Below are 20,605 nucleotides of genomic sequence, written 5' to 3'. Positions count from 1 at the left end.
AAGGTCTGTGCATGATAAAATCATTTAAAAGGACTCACATCACATTTTAAGAATCCCATTATTAAAAACTGAAGCAAGTATATTTAGAAGGTGGGAAGGAAAATAATGTCTTTAAATCAAGAAGGAAAATACAAAGTGCCAAGCATTTGTGTTACAAAAAGAGAATTTGGAAGTCTTACCGAAATAATCGGATGGCCCAAGCCTTCCAACCTCCACATACTCCTCATTATCAGACCGACGCTGAAGAACAGAAGCAGTGCCCTAGGAAATGATAAGAGGCAAAAGGGAAAAAAAAGAAAGTTAAATTTTCCTTTAAAAAAAAAACTATGTAATCATGGAGCCCCAGTGAATCAATTAATGCTAGATACTTCTTTCTCTTTAGAGGCACAAGTTTGAGAGAAATGGAAGTTCAGTGGCATGATCTAACTGGTTGAATGTAGTTTTCCATATGCTATTGTCTCTCCAAGAATCAAGCTTCCATTTTTGTTTCTGGGAACACATGGACAGTGTATTGCAACTGGAAACTTACAAAGTAACATATTTGCCAGGGCCCCCAGACTTGTGCAGCAAGTTGGAAAATTTTCAGAAAAAAATTATTTCTTTCCTTCTGAAGGGGAGTATATATATCTCGTCATTAAAACAGCCCTTTCTTTCAGTCGACCTTGTACTAACTCCCAAGGACTGGGAAACCTTCCAGTACCCTCTAAGTCCTCCCAGGATACAGTAGTAGTAGCATGTTTTCAGGGACATATCATCAACTCACTGATCTTACTTCCCCCCACCATGATCCCCTGAAAAGGGGGGAGGTAGGGGAGATATTTTTACTGTTAAATTATTAACACTAAGACCGTGGGCTGAATTGACATGGCAGAATAACAATTAAGAAATGCCTTATAAAGTCACCACAAAATACATTACACATTAAAAGGACAACCTTTAGACCCAGGCAACCTAGAAAATAGAGCTGATCAAGATATTTTTATTGCTCTCTGGCCCGTCTCTAAAATGGCGCCAACCTTAACACTAGTCCTAAAATAATATGTGTGGTCAGATGCAACTCTTCTAGGCTCACCATCCAGAATTTCTGGTACAAATTTCTACACTCATAAGCTGGAAGGGCCCTTAGAGATCATCTAGTGCAACCATTTCTTTTACAGAGGAGGAGACTGAAGCCCAGAGAAGTCAACCAACTATCGCTGGTAGGGTCACGATTAGAACCTAGTATAATATGATTGAAATTCACTCTCTTGTAAATCTAAAGATCATACTACATTCCCCACCCAGGAGCCAGGTCAAAAAAATTGGCCACTTGATGGTGGTAGGATAAATCTCCTTCTTTGCTCATGTGCCTGGGGAAGCAAAGAGGGGACAAGAGACTGGAATATTTGGATTGCCAAAAGAGTTAAAGTTGGATCATTCCAAGTAAAAAAATAATTAGGGGTCCCTATAGGGCACTCCAACTCCTCACAGCTATCAAAGAAGGAAGGAGAATATGCTAGAAAGAAAAACAGCTGAAATACTCAGAAGTTCATGGAAGACAAAATCTAATAAAAAGGGGTTGGTAGTAAAACCCATGGGCTCAAATATCTATATACAATTGCCTAATATTTAGGTAATAAACAAGAGGAACTGAGGGTCCTAAGGGCACAGAGGGAAATTTGACTTCATTTATATCACTGTGACTTGGCAGGATGAAATCCTGGACTGGACCATAGTTCTAGATGGGCATACCTTATTCAAAGGAAACATAGGCTAAAGGAAGAAGGGGCAGGGAGGGCAATACTGTATATTAAGAAGGTCTCCTCCTGGGGGGGGGGATGAAAGTATTGGGGGAAGAGTAAACATGATGAGGATAAATTGGGTAAAGGTCAATGGAGAGATAAATAGAAATTACTTTGTCATTAGAGTATATTATATGCCATCTGGACAGAAAGTGAAAATAGATGAGGACTTTAAGAAACCAGTCACAAGCCAGGCAAGCACACAAAACTAGAATAATGTTGGTTAGTCAACTGGCATTCATTAAGTGCCTACTATTTTTCAGTTGCTGTAGTAAGTGCTAGAGATGGGGGGGGGGGGTGAGGGGGAGTGGGAGGAAGACTCAGATCTTGTTCTAAAGGAGCTTGAGCTTATAGTCTATAAGCAGTGAAAGAAGATTTCAATTATCAAATATCCAGATGTTTGCTGGAAATCTCTGCCAAAAACAGCAGCAGCTAGTAACTTTTTGCTCCGTCTTAGCAATGAATTTCATCCTTCGAAAGATGGAAGAACTTACAAGAGAAAATTATATTCTGAATCTGATTCTCACTAAAAGGGGGGGAATAGAGATGTTCAATCAAATCAAATAAACATTTATTAAGAGCCCATTCTGTGCCAGAAATGAACATCAGAGCATAACATTGTCCTATGGAAAGGAAAGAAATGTTTATTAAGAGCTTACTGTGTGTTAAGCACTCAAGATACATGTACAAAAGTAAAGGGAAAGACAGTTCCTTTCCTTTAGGAAAGATACATGTAAGACAATACACCAAAAGAAGCTAAACATTCTGGAAAGTGGGGAATGAAAATATTGAGTTTGGGGTATAGTTTGAAGTTCAGAAACCAGGAATAGGGCCAGGAGAGGAATGAAAGCAAACTTGGGGTCCTCCACAGAATGGAACTCCCAGGAGGAACTCACTAATAGGGAAAAGAGGGCAATTCTTAAAAAGAGATTATTTCTAGTTGAGAAGAATACAGAGAAAGTTGGATTTTCCAGGGCAAAGATTCAAGGCTTCTCTACAAATAGAGGGATGCACCCAGAAGGGATTAACCATCCAAGAATGCTAAAACTCAAGCTGAGCCAAAGGGGGCAAAAGGAGGTGAGACCAACAAAAGGATTAAAAAAAAAAGCTTTAGTGGAGAAAAGGAAGGATTCAAAGAAGGGAAATGACTTTGCTTGAAGGATTTTGATCATGGACAATAGAAAGAAGGCAGAGGTGCTCAATTTTATTTTCTCTTGTTTTCTCTGCTGAGGAGAACAACCCTTGTACTAGAGAATATATAACAGAAATTACTAATAGGGAATTGATATTCAAGATAAATAACGAGTTTAGCACAGTGCCTGGCACAAAGAAAGTGTTTAATAATATGACTATGACAACAAAGGGATTAAAAGTACCTAGCTTTCCTTGAAGAATTCAATATACCTTGCTCAGATGATTAACTACATCCTCAAGTAATGAAAGAACTGACAGATATATGATTTCTGAATTATTGTGAGCAAAATTTGATGGATAATGGAAAAAAGGAGCAGTATTGTGAAATTAGAGAAAAGCATGAAAAAATTTTTTTCAAAGGGAAGAGAATTGTCTTCAAACAATCAGCCAGTGAGCCTGACTTTGATTTCTGGGAAAATTCTGAAACAGATGACTAAAGTCAAATGATGGTTGGCAAGCATCTAGAAATTGAAGCAATGGTTATAAAGAACCAGAAAAGGTCATGCCAACAGTGTAAATGGAAAGAACAATCACACAGAGATACATACATGCAAAAAATCTTTCAAAAGTGAATTCTAGAAAATTATAAAGAACAAGTCTGGGGCAGCTAGCTGACTCTGTGAATTGAGCCAAGAAGTCTTGGGTTTAAATCTGGCCTCCGACACTTTCTAGCTGCCTGATCCTGGACAAGTCACTTAACCCCCATTACTGCTTTTCTACATTGGAATCACTACACAATATTAATTCTAAGATGGAAGGTAAGATCTTTTTTTTTTTCTAAAGGAAAATAATCTAGTTAGTTCGAAAGAGATTTCAGAAGGCACTACCAATCCATCCCTTTGTGGAAGTGAGAGGTACATGAGTGTACCTCTGTACACTCATGAGTGTTACACATGAGTGTAACACTGTACATGTTATTAGATTTTTCCAATAGTCTGGTTGCTTCTACTCATTTTTCCTCTTCTTTTTCCTTTTTCTTTTAATTTGTTATATGAGATGGCTTTTGAGAAGAGGGACAGGGAGATACTGCAGAAAATTATGACATTAAAAGAAAAAGACAGCAATACAGACATATTAAAAAAAAAACACCCAAGGTCATACCAAATGAATGTCCTGTCTATTTTGACAGTATCACCGAACTGATGAGGGAGTGCTGTGGATAATTCAATCTATATTTAACTATGCCTAAAGTATCTGATACTATTTTTCTGGAGAAAATAGAGAGATTATGGAATGAAAATGCAATTAAATGGATTTAGGCAGATGGTTAGACTCAGTAGTTTTTAATGGTTCAATATCAGTGTGGCAGAGGTACTCTTGTCAGGTTTCATCTGGAGTGTTATTTTCAGCTATTAGAAATGTGGTTTAAGGATAGAGGAAGTGGAGAATATCTTGGAGGACTACTAGGACAGGGACAAGATGTGAGTCCATCTTATATGAAGATGTATTGAAGAAACATGCTATTCTTAGTCTGTAGAAGAGGAGACACAGGAGAAGCATGATATCTGTCTTCAAGCATGTGAAGCACTTTTAGGGGAAGGAAGGATGAGACTCATTCCATTTGGCCCCAGAGGGTAGAACAAGGACAAATATTTGGAAGTTGTAAGGAAGCCAACTTGGGCTCCATGTCAGGAAAGGCTTCCTAACAATTATAATTGTACAAAAGTAGAATGGGCTGCCTCAAGAGGTGGGAAAGAGCTTCCCTTCCTTGGAGGTCATCAGACAGGGTCTGATCACTTTTCCAGGACACTATCATGGAGATTCTTATGGGGTTGATGATATCCCTTTCAGTTCTCAAATCCCATGCCTCAGTGATCAATCCCAATCATGTTAGGATGGTGTATAGACTCTAGAAGACCTCTATAACCCTTTCAGGGAATTGGACTTGTTAAATTGTCTTTAAAAAGAGCTTCTAAATGATACCCAGGTGCCCTTTAAGAGCTATTTGCTGAGCACTTTACTCTCAAGGTATATTTGGCTCACCCTAGCTCACCCAAGAATCAGACTTGTAAAATGCTAGGCTATTCCTGAAGTTAATTTATAATCCTAACCTCTAAACAGTCCAAAGCATACATAAGTCAGAAGACCCATCTGTTGCCAACCAGCTGAGGAATCTGCAAGTTATTGGTAAACGGTGGCATTTTCTTAATCCCTGTGTCCCCACTGTTTATCTGTTCTTGGTCATGTTTATAGAGGTAGCTTGACTGATGGTTGGGCACAGCTTCTCCTGGTAACTTCATGTGGAATCTATTTTATCTTCAGGGAATACTGTGCTTGCCTAAGGCCCTGGTAGGGTTGTCTAAGTAGCTAGCTGAAGATGTAAACTACTACAATAAACTATTCCTTAGAGATAGAAGATAAAATTGAAGGGGTGTGTATTTGGAGTCAGAAAATCTGGGTTTAAATCCTGGCTCTGCTCTTTACTACTACTTTTCAGTGACTGGACAAGTTACTTAATTTCTCTAGGTTTCATAGTTTCTATAAAAATGAGGAAATTATACTAAATATTCTTCCCATCTTTAAATTCATGATTTTGTGATTATTTGATTTAATGTCCTCCTTTTGCAGATGAAGACATTGAGGGTCAGGAAGGAAAAGGGGCTTGTTCAAGGTTACAAATAAGAAAAGATGGTTTTAAAATCTGGTTATGCCTCTAAATTCTTAGTACTAGCACTAGGAAGTATAATAATTCTCATTTAGTCCAATAGTCTCATGGGCTGAAAACATGCAAACAACTATACACAAACTATATACCAGATAAATTGGGGAAAATCTCAGAGGAAAGGCAACAAGATTAAGGAGGCCTGGAAAGTCTTCCTGTATAAAATAGGTCTTGAGCAGATACTTGAAGAAACCCAAGAGGGCTGGATGAGGAAAAGGAGAATCCCAAGCATGGGGGACAGTCACTAAAATGATTTGCATTTGGGAAATAGGATTCTGTGAGAGATACAGCAAGCAGGCTAGTGTCACTGGGTCATAGAAGGGAGTGAGGAGTAAGAAGATTGGAAAAGTAGCAAAGGGTCAGGTTATGAAAGGCTGTTAAAAACCCAGCAGAGGATTTCATATTTGATCCTGGAGGAAATAGGAGTGTACTAGAGTTTACGAGATAGGTCCACAGAATCTCAGAGATGGAAGGGACCTCGTCGTTCAAATTGTATTCAATAAAGAATTCCTCTTATGTCATTCTCTATCAGTGGCCAACCAACCTCTACCTGAAGATTTCCATGGAGGGGAACACCCCTGACTCCTAAGGCAGTCTATGTCACTTTTGGTCATGTCTAATTATTAGAAAATTTTTCCTTATATCTTGTCTAATCAAGTCTAATTATGTTTTTCTATATTCTCTCGAAATTACTCCTAATTTTTTGGGACCAATTACAATCCTTTTACCATATGACAACCACCCTTCAAATGCTTACAGACAACTACCCACTCCTCATAAATTTTTTCTGTTCTCCAAGTTAAACATATACAATTCCTTCAATCCATTTTTATATAAGATGATCTCTTTTTGTCTTACTACCCTGGTCACTATTTTTCAGATATACTCTAGTTTCATTATATCCTTCCTAAAAGGTGGTGTCCAGAAAGGAACACAATGCCCTAGTCCAGTCTGGACTGATTATAGAGGGCCATTATCTCTCTCATTTTGGGCTCTCTGCCTCTCTTAGGGAAGCATAGGATAGAATGAGCTTATAACACATTGTTACACATCCAGAGATAGGAACCATTATCTAGTGATAGCTACCCTATCCTATACTTGTAAAGTTGATTTTTTGAACCCAAGAGTAGAACTTTGCATTTATCCCTATACAAATTGATATTAATCTTATTCTAATCTAAGCATTCTATTATTCTAAGCATTCTGTTCAGTTAATTTTCTCTTATATTAAGATTCTCATTCATATGTTAACTATGTTTCCTAGCTTAATCATCTGAAAATTTGACAAGCACAAATTCTATTACTTTATTCAAGTTATTAATATATATACACACATATATATATACATATATATATGTTGAATAGCACATATACAGATCTTTGAGGTTATTCTATCCAGGACCTTTAGAGTGAAGGGTAGGAAATTTCCTACCTCTGAAATCATACCATCAAGGCAAGTCACCTACTCTATGTGCTCACAGTTGGGTTTTTCCCCCAACTGAATGAACTTGAATAATATGTGCATTCTGCATATACCTATTCACTAGCATAGAATTCTTTCTTTCTACTTATTTCTATTTATATCTTTTGTTTTCACAACATCTTTTTTGAATCTATTTTTTCTCCCTTCTCTTATATCAGTAACCATTCCTTGTAACAAAGAACTGGAAAGATAGAGGAGATAAAAAGAAGTTCAGGAAAACTAACAAACATATTAATCAAGATTAAAAGTATATGAAATGTTCCACATCTAGAATCTCACACTTCTGCAAAGAAAAGAAGGAAGTGCATTTTCTCCCTTCTTCAAGGATAAACTTGATTATTATATTATAATAACAGGCTGTTCAAGTTTGTTTTTGTTGTTATTTTTTGCATTTATATTGTAGTTGTATATTGTTTCGTTCATTTTCATGTTTTCAAGTATTGCTCTTTTGTTTCATTTTTATTTCACTAGCATTTCTCAAGAGATTCCTCATCCCAACCAGAGAACCATTCCTTGTGACATAGAATTGAGAGAGAGAAAAGAAGAAGGAGGAGGAGGAGGAGAAGAAGGAGAAGAAGGAGAAGGAGAAGGAGAAGGAGAAGGAGAAGGAGAAGGAGAAGGAGAAGGAGAAGGAGAAGGAGAAGGAGAAGGAGAAGGAGAAGGAGAAGGAGAAGGAGAAGGAGAAGGAGAAGGAGAAGGAGAAGGAGAAGGAGAAGGAGAAGGAGAAGGAGAAGGAGAAGGAGAAGAAGAAGAAGAAGAAGAAGAAGAAGAAGAAGAAGAAGAAGAAGAAGAAGAAGAAGAAGAAGAAGAAGAAGAAGAAGAGTTCAGTAAAATTAATTGGCACATTAATCAAGTTCAATGGTGTGGATATGCAATGATCCTCATCCATAGCCCCCTACCTGTAAAAAGCACAGGGTAGGAAGAACCCAATTTCACAAACTCATCTTCAGTTAGGACCTATTCTCATTCTTAAAACTCCCCATCAGACTCAGTTTGCAAATTACTCTTATTATTCATCCTGAATTTTATATAGATCTCAATGAAAATGAAAATCTATCCTGAAGACTTTATAACCATCACTTACTATCTATCTATCTATCTATCTATCTATCTATCTATCTATCTATCTATCTATCTATCTATCTATCTATCTATCTGGACAGGGAGCTAGCCCTGCAAAAAAGTCTGGTTTTTTTTGTTTTGTTTTGTTTTTTTCTGCAGGAAAGCAAATTGGCAGGACTTTCAAGTGCCAAGACAGATGAGTCTTTTGTGACAAGCAGGGTGCCTATTTTCTTACATCAAGGAGAGTTTTTAGGAGTCACAGAATTTAGCCACACAGTGGTATCTGACTTCATGTTCCATTCTGTTTTCAGAGAATGAGTGGATCTGAATATTGGTTCCCATTGGGAAAAAGAAAAGTCAAACAATTTCTTTGATACTGCTAGTGCAGTTAATCCTGAAAGCAACTGATAGTATAGGATTCTCAAGGCAGAGATGTCTGAGTTCCACAATAAACACTAATTTTGGCAGAAGTGATTGATATTTAATTCCAGATACATCTTTTTCCATTCTCCAGTTAAATGCTATAAACTCTTTCTGCCACTGAGTAAGACCAGAGCTACAATTAAGTCAACTACTCCTGACATCCAAACTCAACATTTAAATACACATGCCATAATTTTAATCTTCATCCCAAGTATGACATATTTCATGAGAAATTCACAGGATACTAGCAGACCAACCTCTCACAAAATACTTCTAGACCATGAGACATCTTTTAGACCATGACACATCAAAGACAATCAGTAATTGATCTCAATCAGTAATTGATCTCCCAGGACCACCTTTATGATAAGAAAATATTACTATTAGTCTGACAAACATTCCTTTATGAACAGATCAGACTAGCTGTCTTACTTATAGATGGCCACTCCATCATTCAACTTTTGCTATCTGAAATGTCTGGAATTAATTTCCTCGTTACCTCTTAGAATTCCAGATTCTCTTTAAAAAGGAGGTGTTTTCTCTTTCCCCTTAATTCCAGTTTTTGTCAACTTGCTCTTTATAAGATAGAGAACAACCTGGCAGAATTTTCAAGAACCAAAGCAAATCCATCTCAAACACTGCTTTCTACCTTTAGTCTTTCCTGATTACTGCCACTTTGTGGAAAATTTTTAATTTCCTTTGTAGAGATTATGTACAAACATACGTATATATGCTATCTCTATTGTTTTCATCTCTAGAGTATCTAAGACTCAATGTTCCTTGTATATAGTGGGCATTAACTAAATGTCAAATACTATCAAGGTTTCAAGAATGGGAGACTGGGTGAAGAGAGTAACCAGAGATGGAAAGAATCAAGTCAAAATGAGGATCAAGTATAGTAAGGAAGATCACTTTGGGGCATGTTGAGGCTGATGTGCTGATAAGAACCACAATGTAGACATAGTTGGGGATACAGGTCTCAAGGTTGAAAAAGAGGTCAGGGCATGAGAGTTTGGGAGTTATGTGTGTACAGAAATGGTAGTTGAAGAATGGGAATGATTAAGATTGCCAAGAAGATAGAATCTAGTGGGAGTAGAAAAGAAGATAAAGAAAAGAACTCTAGAAGTTGAGACGGGTAAAAAACCAAAACAATAACAATTAATATTGCAGAAATTGTTACCTGTATAGTAGGACAACTATAAGAGATGGGGCAAAGCATACAATCTGGGGGTATTTGGTAAACTTTTAGCAATCAGATTTCCAAAAAAAGTGTGCAAAAACATACTTTTAAGCATAATCTGCATTATTAACATTTTCTCTATCACTTTCTTAAATCTAGACAATCTAGAAAATAATAAATCAAATCCTGACTGTAGTGTTGCTGATTCTGGCAACATAAGTGTTCACATTGAAAATTTAACTATTAGCTCTCCCAAGCCAATATGTCATGTCCAATATATCATCTCCAATAATCCTCTTACCAAAGTTTCTTGTCTTGTCTAACTTTATAAATGCCATAATTCTTTTACTCTTTCTTTCTCTCCCATTTCCCATTAGCTTAGCTCCTGATTTCTTTCCAGATATTGTTGCTCAGGTATATCAGTGCAGTTTGCTAAAGTATCCTTGGATGGAAAAGAGATAAAGTGCTCAACTTTTGTTTGATCACGAGAGTTCATGTCTGCAAACCACCCAATGCTTCAAAAGAAACCACAAAATTAGGAGAACTTGCCTCTATTTACCATTCTGTTCCTAAAGAAAACTTCTCATAAAATTTAGCAGTTGGTTTTTGTTCTATTAGGGGCCATTGGAATATCAAGACATTTGCTTAACCTAGCAAAGTGCTAATCATTATTAGAAATAAACAAATAAACAAAATTATGGGTAAATAGTTAAGTAAAAATAGAGGAGCATCAGACAGAGTAGCCAGGGCAAGATGACAGTCCCAAGATGGCAATACAAAACTCTCATTTCTATAAATTATTAGTTGGCCAAATCTCTTACCTATTAGGGGCTTCAGTCACTCCCTCTATAAAATGAAGGGGCTGGACTTGATGACATCTAAGGTCCTTTGCAATTCTAAATCTAAGATCCTATGTGTTTTAAGACTAGGAAAGGCTGTTAACCAGTAATCCTCATAGGCAAGAAAGGGGTTGTAGATCCCATTGTTTGGATCAGGAAATGGAAACTGAGGTTAAATGACTAACAAGGAATCTATTGTCATTGGTAAATAGGATCCCAGTTTTCCAAGTTTGTGCCAATTAGCTTCACTGACACTCATATTATACTCATAGTTCATATTACTTTGATTCTCTTTTTCTGAATGGTGCCATAATTTTAAGTTAGTCCATTTGAGATCGAGAGTCATCAATAAATGTGACAAATTCAAACTCACTGAGTCTTCTTTATCTAGATTCCATTGCAAGCTGTGGACAAACAGGTCATAATAGATAAATCATTAACTAGGTCTGTTGGAGAGATATCACTTAAAGGCAATGAGAGAGTTCCTTGTTGGATACAGAAAAGCAGCTCCTCTTGCCAGAGGAAGTAAAAGAGGCAAACATTTAATCTTTAGTGGACTTGGGAATTTTCTCTCTCAAACCAAGGCAATGAAAGGTTCTATCTTCTCAGCCATTGATATCATTAACCTCTCCTCCCAGTAAATTTAGGTGTCACCTTACTAAAACAACAAATGCAAAGGCACTAAAAGCTGCATGCCCTGGCCACCTATTTATCATTCTTACCCCGCCCTCTTTCTTATTTCCTTTGGAGTAAGTATTCAGATTCTAGGGTGAAGATGGAACCTATAGTACTAGGGTCTTTGCTAAGCTTCCTGGCTCCCCGAAATACTCTTTAATGATCTCTAACTAGGTTGGGATTTATTTTTTGGTGGGTGGAGGAGGGGAGAGGATAAAACGACATTTCAACTTTCCTTTTTGTATCTTAAGACTTTTATTAAGACTTAAATCTTAAGACTTAAGACTTCAAATCTTAAGACTTTAAAGGGTCTTCATTCAATAAGCATTTAAATTTTTTATTTATTTTAAAACCCCTACCTCCTGTCTTAAAATCAATGCGAAGTTTTGGTTCTAAGGCAGAAGAGTGGTAAGGGATAGGTAATTGGGGTTAAGTGACTTGTCCAGGGTCACCCAGCTAGGACATGTCTGAGGCCAGATTTGAACCTAGAATCTCCTGTTTCCAGGCCTGGCTCTCTCTCTCTATTGAGACACCTATGCTGCCTCAGTCAACAAGCATTTATTAAGTACCAACTATGTGACAGGTATTGGGGGCACAAAGACAAAAATGAAAAGAATCTCAGACCTCAATTATCACTAGCATTTATATGGTGCTTTGCAAATTGCTTTATATTTATATTCTCTCATTTTATCAGAGAGGACCAAATATAATATGATGACTCCATGAGACAAGAAGAAATAGTGAAACAAAAAAATTTTTAAAGAAAAAGACGTAAGGTTATCACAATAAAAACTAGTTATTAGGAAAAAAATTAGGAGAAATAATTTAAGCATTTTGTTGACTGAAAGCTGTGATGAGATAAAGAGGCTAGATATCATATTTCAAGAAATTATATAAGAAAACTGCCATGTTTCTTGAAACTAGAAGGTAAAGTAGAAACAGAAATAATCTATCAGTTGACTCCTGAAAGTCCAAAAACAAAATTCCCAAGAATATTATAGTCAAAATTCAGAACTTCCATGATAAAAAAGCCAGCAGAAATCATTCAGATATCAAGAGAAGCACAGTAAGAATCATACAAGATTTAGCAATCATCACTTATAAAAGCAGGGAGCTTGGAATATAATATTCCTTTAAGCAAAAGATATACAGTGCTTTGCCATCACAAAAGAGATACTATAAAAGTTTTTGTACATGTGGGTCCTTTTTCCTTTTTCTTTGATTTCTTTGGAATTCATGAACTCTTGTATATTAAAGGATTATGGATCAATCAATCCATAAATATGTATAAAACAATACATATTAAGCATTGTCTTGTTACATAGCACTGTAGTGATAACTACAACTGATACAAAGAGGACTAATGATGAGAGTCAGAATCATGTAGTGGAAAGAGCACTAGACTATCCATAAATATAACTGGGTATGTCCCAGCTATTCTAGCTTTGCTTTTTTAAACCTCAGTTCCTTTTTCTGTAAAAACTTTTGGGATAATAAGCCTTGCATTCCCTAACCTCCCTGTCAACTGTGAGGAAAGTATATAGTTTTTTTAAACATACTATAGAAATATAATATTCCTAAAGCCCAAGGACCATGCCCTAAGGAACAATAAGGACGAGGAAATGAGAGGTAGAAGGTGAGTCTCAAGTGAAACACATATGTTTTTCATCCACTTGAAACATTTGTTGACTCATTTTTTTTCCTGAGATTTTTAGGTTCATTTCATAATATAAATAGCACATTAAATAATTCAATTTTATTATTTTCATTCAGTTGGACTGATATTTCTAATTAGAATGTCTTAATAAACTTTTAGGTCCTAGATTATATGATTTAGGTATGATCCTTTTGCCCTTTCAAGTTCTTAGTTTCTTATCTCAAACATAATAATAGCTAGCACATTTATACAGCACCTACTGTGTGCCAGGAATTGGTGTAAACACTTTAAAAATATTATCTCATTTGATCTTCACAACAACCCTGGAATGTAGGTGCTATTATGACCCCCATTTTAGAGTTGAGGAAACTGAGGCAAATATCTTTTAAGTGACTTTCCCAACGTCACACAACTACTAAGCTTCTGAGGGTTAGTCTGAACTCAGGTCTTCTTAATCCCAGGCCCAGTGCTCTATCCACTGCACCTAGCTGCCTATCCTAGACATAATTTAATGTGAGAAATAAAAACACACACCAAAAGTATGGACTTTTTATGGAAGGAAAAAGAAAACTAAAATGGTTTTCCTGTAATAATAGGAGGACTCTGTTGCTTGTCTCAACAACATTATATCTCTGAGGGCACCATATGGTTATTGGTACAATTACATTGCTATTATGGCAATGCTATAATATTAATGCATGGCAAGCAGAGGACAAACTGTGGGAGTGCAAACACCGAGGAAAAGCAACTGCCCAACTACAGCGGTTGAGGGGACATGACAGAGGAGAGACTCTAAACGAACACTCTAATGCAAATATTAACAACATGGCAATGGGTTCGAATCAAGAACACATGTGATACCCAGTGGAATCACGAGTCAGCTATGGGGGGTGGGGGGGAGGAAAAGAAAATGATCTTTGTCTTTAATGAATAATGCATGGAAACGATCAAATAAAATACTATAAAATTTTTAAAAAATTCACAACTACTTGAAAAATTATCCAAATCATTAACAATAAAGAGAAATTTAATTAAAAAAAATTAATGTATGGCATTCTTACTATGCATAATCCAGATACTCTCTGCTAGACAATATTTATTTGCTTTCCAGCATTCTTTTGGGCTTGGAACATGTGTCAATGCTTAAATGATGAATGCAGGTGACTTTTGTCTTCCAAGGGTGACATATGTGAGGTCAATGTCTATATTAATGACATTATAGCAAGAGGGACAGTGTCGTCTAAATTGGTCATTGGCTACCTCAGTTTTACCTTATTTCAGGTAACCCATTTTTCAATATGGAAAATGGGCTTAACTATATTTGTTACTTGCACATGCCACAAAATAGGAAACAACTAACAGCTAGGCAGAAGAGTGGATAGAATGTTAGGCCTAGAGTCAAGAAGTTCTAAGTTCAAATCCTGCCTAAGACACTTAAATTGTGTGGCCTTGGGCAAGTCACTTAATCCTTTTCAGCCTCAGTCTTTACATCTGGAAAAAGATAAAGAGCAATAATGGATAATAGTAATTAATAATAACAGTTAAATCTCAAGGTTTTTTTAAAGGATAAATTATATAATATTTGTAAAGTATTTTGTAATCCATAAAGTATCATTTAAGTGCTAGCTATTACCATCATCATGTATCATTATTAGACTTACAGAACAAAATGGTGCATGTAGCTATTAAACTAACCCAATCTGCTTACTCAATACTTGTCTCATATTGTATTTAATTGCTTCATGACCCTGGGAAATAACAGTATTTAAATGGTACTTTAAGGTATTAAAAATGCTTTACATATCATTTCAACCTCTGTCATTGCAGGAATGTGCTAGCAAAAGTTTAACAATCAGCTCCCGAGGGAAAAAAAACCAGATGTCTGCATTACTAACATTTGCTCTATCATTTTCTTATATTTAAATAATCAACAAAACATTAAATTAAGTCCTGGTTAGCAGCATTTGCTGATTTCTGGTGTGTAAACATGAACACTGAAAATTTAACAATTAGCTCTCACAAACCAGTTCAAGCTGGCTTCAGTACTCTGCACATTCGTTTCCTAATTTCTTAAATGAAGGGGTTGGCCTCCAAGACCTCTCCCACCTATGAATCTAAATCTATGATCCACTGACTTCTGTGAAAATGGTTGACTGGCTTGCATTAAGATAATCAAAAAGTCTGCCCACTCAAGTTCTTAGCTACAAGCCTACCCAATGGACTGGTTAGAACTTAGCTATGAAGCCCTTCCATCCAACAGGTGACAGCCATAGCAAATGCCTGCTTCTTAACATCTCCTAGCATTTAGCTTCTAATCACACATATGTCAAGTCCAGCCTACTGTCTACCCTCTCAATTGTTGCCTGCTATATGGGATCGCCTCTTGCCTTTTAGTTCCCAATTCAATCCAGCTACTTCCAAAATCTCTATGGCAGATGTTGTTGCCCACTCTAGTTTGTGGGAGTTTCTAAAAAAGAAATATTCTTGACTTAATTTAAAGGCTATACTATTCTCCAATGAATATTCATTTCCAGGATCAAATAGATAAACATAGAAATTCCACCTGTAAATTCTCTTAATTTTAGGGAATTTAATTATCTTAACTTTATGCCAAAAACAGTTGCCTATTTTGTTTCTATATAGAAGCACAAATATTTATACATATGTGTGTGTATGCACATGTAGATATAGTGTTCAAATTCACATGAATGAATTAAAATAATTCAACTTATTGACAGACAATAGACCTTATAACTTCTTAGAGCTTAAAAAAAAAAAAGTTTAAATATCTATTATGTTCCCCCTGGGCTATAATGATTTATTTTACATAAGTTGGCATAGTATCCACAAGATTTCAAGATATATTCTGGAATTCTTCGTCATGGAATTTTAATCAAAATGAATATTAAACATATCTTCAATAATCAGTCTTTTTCTAAATTTAGAATTGAACATGTTTTTAGAGTTTTTAACTCAGGCAAGTAACCAGATAATTGATGCATGCTTATCTCTTGGATAGATTTCTTCCATTATGGATTAGCATGGTATAAGGCCTTATGCCATATTACATGTTGATTTTGGAATTTTTGTAATTCTAGAACAATTTTGCTTCTTATTATATCAATATATTTACTAGAGGGGCAGCTGGGTAGCTGCTAGGTTCCAATCTGCTCTCAGACACTTCCCAGCTGTGTGACCCTGGGCAAGTCACTTAATCCCCATGGCCTAGCCCTTATCACTCTTCTGCCTTGGAACAAATACACAATATTGATTCCAAGACAGAAGGTAAGGGTTTTTATAAAAAAATTAATTAATTAATTAGAAAATATATTTACTAGAGTTCATGGATATGATTTCCAAGAGTATCAACATGAAACATCCCCAAAGCATTTTTGGGGTGGATATTGTGTTGTCTGAGGAGGGTACTCAAATTTTAGGGGCAGCTATGTCACACAGTGGATACCTTTTCAACAGAAGATAAGGGTTTTTTTTTTTTTAAAGATGCCCAGATTTTATGGATTCACCCAAACATAAAAAACAATATGGCCTTTGCCTTAAGTGAAAAAAGTAAGTTTCATCAGTAAAAATGACCTTTTTCAAATCTTTATATTTTGTATTATCATTCATGATACGTGTTTTTCTTCTTAGCAATGAATAGCAGCTTTTAAAAATTAGTCTATTTTTCCAAATTCAAGAAACTTATATAGCATTCTAAAGGAATCATTAATAACCCTTCCAATTTTCAAAGTCCTACTGAATATCTTTGCTTGTTTTCTGAAGATTAAATCCTTGATCTTGCCAAACTAAGGTCATAGGTTCTAAATCATTCTTGGTCAGCAAAATACATAAATGACCACTGATGTCACAAAATGAAACACTATCAAAAGTATTGCCCATCCCAAGGAATTCACACATGTGTGTGTGTGTGTGTGTGTGTGTGTGTGTGTGTGTGTGTGAGAGAGAGAGAGAGACAGACAGACAGACAGAGACAGAGAGAGAAGAAAAAGAAAGAGGCAGCAAACATCATCTATAAAGTCTTATTCCAATGTCTAACTATGATTCAGGGGTAATGCTAGATTCTCTAACTACATACCGGTAAAGCACAAGCTCTAACAGGTTCTACAGAATTAAAAAGGATTCAAATGTAGTTCTAGCAACAAACCATATCTGCTACCTGAGGACTGTAAGGAGAAGTTATTAGAAGGCTTGCCACTTGATGAATTCTTTGAGTATAGGAATGCATGAAACAAATGCATTCCTCTTTCAACTCCTGTAGTGATGGGGTAGACTGGCAGGAAAGGGTGCTAAAACAAATATAGTTTTTATATTATCAATAAATATTAACTTGGCTGCTGGTACTCAAAAGATGATATTTTCATCCAATGATCAATAAGTTGATATACCACTAAAGGAACTGACCTCTAGCAACCTTGACATTCTCACTATAAATGAAACCAGAAGACCAAAGGAAATTGCAGATAAAATAGAGGATGACTCACACATTCTCCTTGTGGAAGTAAATATAGGCACTGTCAAAGTAAATGTTCTGCAACCAAAGTCATCTCATATTATAGCACGTACAAATATTTGCAAAAAGATTATCAAGTAAAAAACCTTGGAAGTCTCATATGAACTGGTATAAAGTGAAGTGAACAGAACCAGAAGAATATTATACACAATAACAGCAATATTATAAGGATGATCAACTGTGAAAGACTTAGTCAATCAAGTCAATGATCTAAGATAATTCCTTAGGGTAATGAAAAATACTACCTACCTTCAGAGAGAGAACTGATGAATTCTGAATGCAAATTGAAGCCTACTCTTAAATTTTTCTTTATCTTTCTTATTTTTTAATGTATGCCTCCTTTTAAAATGTGACCAATAAAGAAATATGTTTTGCGTGACTTCACAGATATAGTCAATATCAAATAATAATAAGTACTGGCACCAATCTCATTAACTCCCAGGGAGACTGTTAAAGTCTTCATTCACATCTATGTTGGGGGCAGGGAGAGAATTTAGGGAGCCATTCGTTATGGCTGACAATTAAAAAAAAAAAGGAACAAGTATTAAGGCGGAAGATACAAAAAGTTTTTTTTTTTAAGGATTACATAATTTACACATAAAGCAATACTACTGCCACCCCCCACCCCCTCCCCCTGATCTGGATTTATGTTAAGTCGCTCTGCTCCTGTGGGAATAGAGCAAGACAGCCTTCATAGAAGCAAGTAACTCTCTGTAACAATGCATTATACAATATTTGGAATGACTTATTAAAAAAATGTACAATCAGAGTCCTGAAGAACTTTGGGGATGTTTGCCTCCAACATTACTTTAGACTGCTCATCACCTTCACCATTCCAGTTTTTAAATCCTGAGTCAAGTGCCAAAAAAAAACAAAAAAAAAAAAAACAAATAAAGCCATGCCAATCTCATCTCTCTTTTTGGGCAATTATCATGTCACACTCTTTGACAAAAAAAAAACAACAACCAAGAAAAAAACACCAACAGTCCATTTAGAAGCATTTGCAGTGGACAATGGAAGGCCCAGACTTATCATACTCCTGCTTACTGATCCACATCTGTTGGAAGGTGGAGAGGGAGGCCAGGATGGAGCCTCCAATCCAGACAGTATTTGCGCTCAGGTGGGGCAATAATCTTGATTTTCATTGTGCTGGGGACTAGGGCTGTAATCTCCTTCTGCATCCTGTCAGCAATGCCTGGGTACATGGTGGTACCACCAGACAACACGGTTTTGGCATGCAAATCCTTACGGATGTCAACATCACACTTCATGATTGAGTTGAAAGTAGTTTCATGGATTCCACAGGACTCCATGCCTAAGAAAGATGGCTGGAAGAGAGCCTCTGGGCACCGGAACCTCTCATGACCATCAGGGAGCTCGTAGCTCTTCTCCAGAGAAGAGCTGGATGCAGCAGTGGCCATCTCCTGCTCAAAGTCGAGGGCTTCTCCTTGATGTCACGCACGATTTCCCTCTCAGCTGTGGTGGTGAAACTGTACCCTCTCTCGGTCAGGATCTTCATGAGGTAATCCGTCAGATCACGGCCAGCCAGATCCAGACGGAGAATGGCATGGGGAAGGGCATAACCTTCATAGATGGGCACAGTGTGGGTCACACCATCACCGGAGTCCATCACGATACCAGTGGTACGACCAGAGGCATACAGGGACAGCACAGCCTGGATGGCAACGTACATAGCTGGGGTGTTGAAGGTCTCAAACATGATCTGTGTCATCTTTTCTCTGTTGGCTTTGGGGTTCAGGGGGGCTTCTGTGAGCAGTACAGGGTGCTCTTCAGGGGCCACACGGAGCTCATTGTAGAAAGTATGATGCCAGATCTTCTCCATGTCATCCCAGCTGGTGACAATACCGTGTTCAATGGGGTACTTCAGGGTCAGAATACCTCTCTTGCTCTGGGCCTCATCCCCCACATAGCTGTCTTTCTGGCCCATACCCACCATCACACCTTGATGTCTGGGGTGCCCCACAATGGAAGGGAAGACAGCCCAAGGGGCATCATCTCCTGCAAAGCCAGCTTTGCACATACGGGATCCATTGTCAACAACGAGCGCAGCAATATCATCATCCATGGTGAACTTTGAAGTGGCAAGTTTAAACCTTTAAGAGAGAGGAGGTGGTGCCGCACCTGGAGGCAGGGGGGAGGCAAGTGCACGCTGGGTGAAAGAGCTCACAGCTCTTAAAAAAACTATTACATATAGTTGAGAAATATTTAATGAAATAAAATTTAAAATACAATTTAAAAAGGACTATCATGTAAATAGTTGTAATTTATTCACTAACATCCATTTCAAAGAACAAAAAAAGAGAAATTCTGCCCCAGAACTCAATTTAGATCCTCCAAATCAAAACAATCTATACTTTGATATATAATGATCTCGGTGCAAATGTGGACAAAAGTAAAAGCAGCACCACCAACAACATATTAGAAGACTCGGTTTAGAAGAATGAAAGAGGCTAAAGACTTGTAGATTAAACAGAGATCTCATATTTTTACATCATTAATATGCTGTTTTAGAAAAGAATAAGAAAGCTCTGAATATGGTAAGCACCAAATATATTTTTAAAAATGAAACTGATTTCATTTTAACAAAGAAGAAATGACTGACTATTCATTTAAGACACATTCCAAATTAGCTTCTATGTACAAGCAGAAGACTGCTTGTTTGAGCAAAGATAAAAATTAATATGAAACTGGGAGAATAAAAATTAGAAAAAGATGTGGTTTATAATTAGCACAGCTTCAAGTGGGTCTATTTAAACAAGCTGACACCAAAAAAAAAGAGAGAGAGAGAGAGAGAGATGGAGAACAGGACACTGGTATTGATTAAAATTATTTCATAGTTGTATTAATGAAAATCAATTGTCACAATGGCAAGACCTAATCACTACCTTCATCAGAAAATACAAGATGATATGGCAGTCCAGGGAAACACCAGTTTAGAGAGTAAATTAATTTGCAAAAACCTATTGGAGAAAGATGAAGGAATTATGAGAACTATGGTGAGAAAGGGAAAACAAGGAAAGTATGGTAAAAGAACTGAATAAGTAAAATAATTCTGAAGGCATTTAAGAATCAAACCTGAGAAGGGCAGCTGGGTGGCTCA

General features: G+C 36.7%; 1 protein-coding gene and 1 pseudogene across 1 annotated transcript in view; both read right to left on the bottom strand.

Annotated features, from left to right (window-relative positions):
* The window catches only part of PRKAR1B (protein kinase cAMP-dependent type I regulatory subunit beta), a 264,107-nt gene that overhangs the window by 4,134 nt on the left and 239,368 nt on the right, over nucleotides 1-20,605 (bottom strand). Inside the window, exon 10 of the mRNA XM_001367311.4 lies at nucleotides 180-261. Coding sequence (XP_001367348.4) covers nucleotides 180-261 — 82 coding nt within the window. The remainder of the gene's footprint in view (nucleotides 1-179; nucleotides 262-20,605) is intronic.
* LOC100021005 (actin, cytoplasmic 1-like) lies at nucleotides 18,461-19,594 on the bottom strand (annotated as a pseudogene).

This window comes from Monodelphis domestica, chromosome 7 (genome assembly GCF_027887165.1).
Source record: "Monodelphis domestica isolate mMonDom1 chromosome 7, mMonDom1.pri, whole genome shotgun sequence".
Taxonomy (NCBI): Eukaryota; Metazoa; Chordata; class Mammalia; order Didelphimorphia; family Didelphidae; genus Monodelphis; species Monodelphis domestica.
The sequence above is the reverse complement of the archived record's forward strand: the minus strand, read 5'-3'. Positions and strand labels throughout refer to the sequence as shown.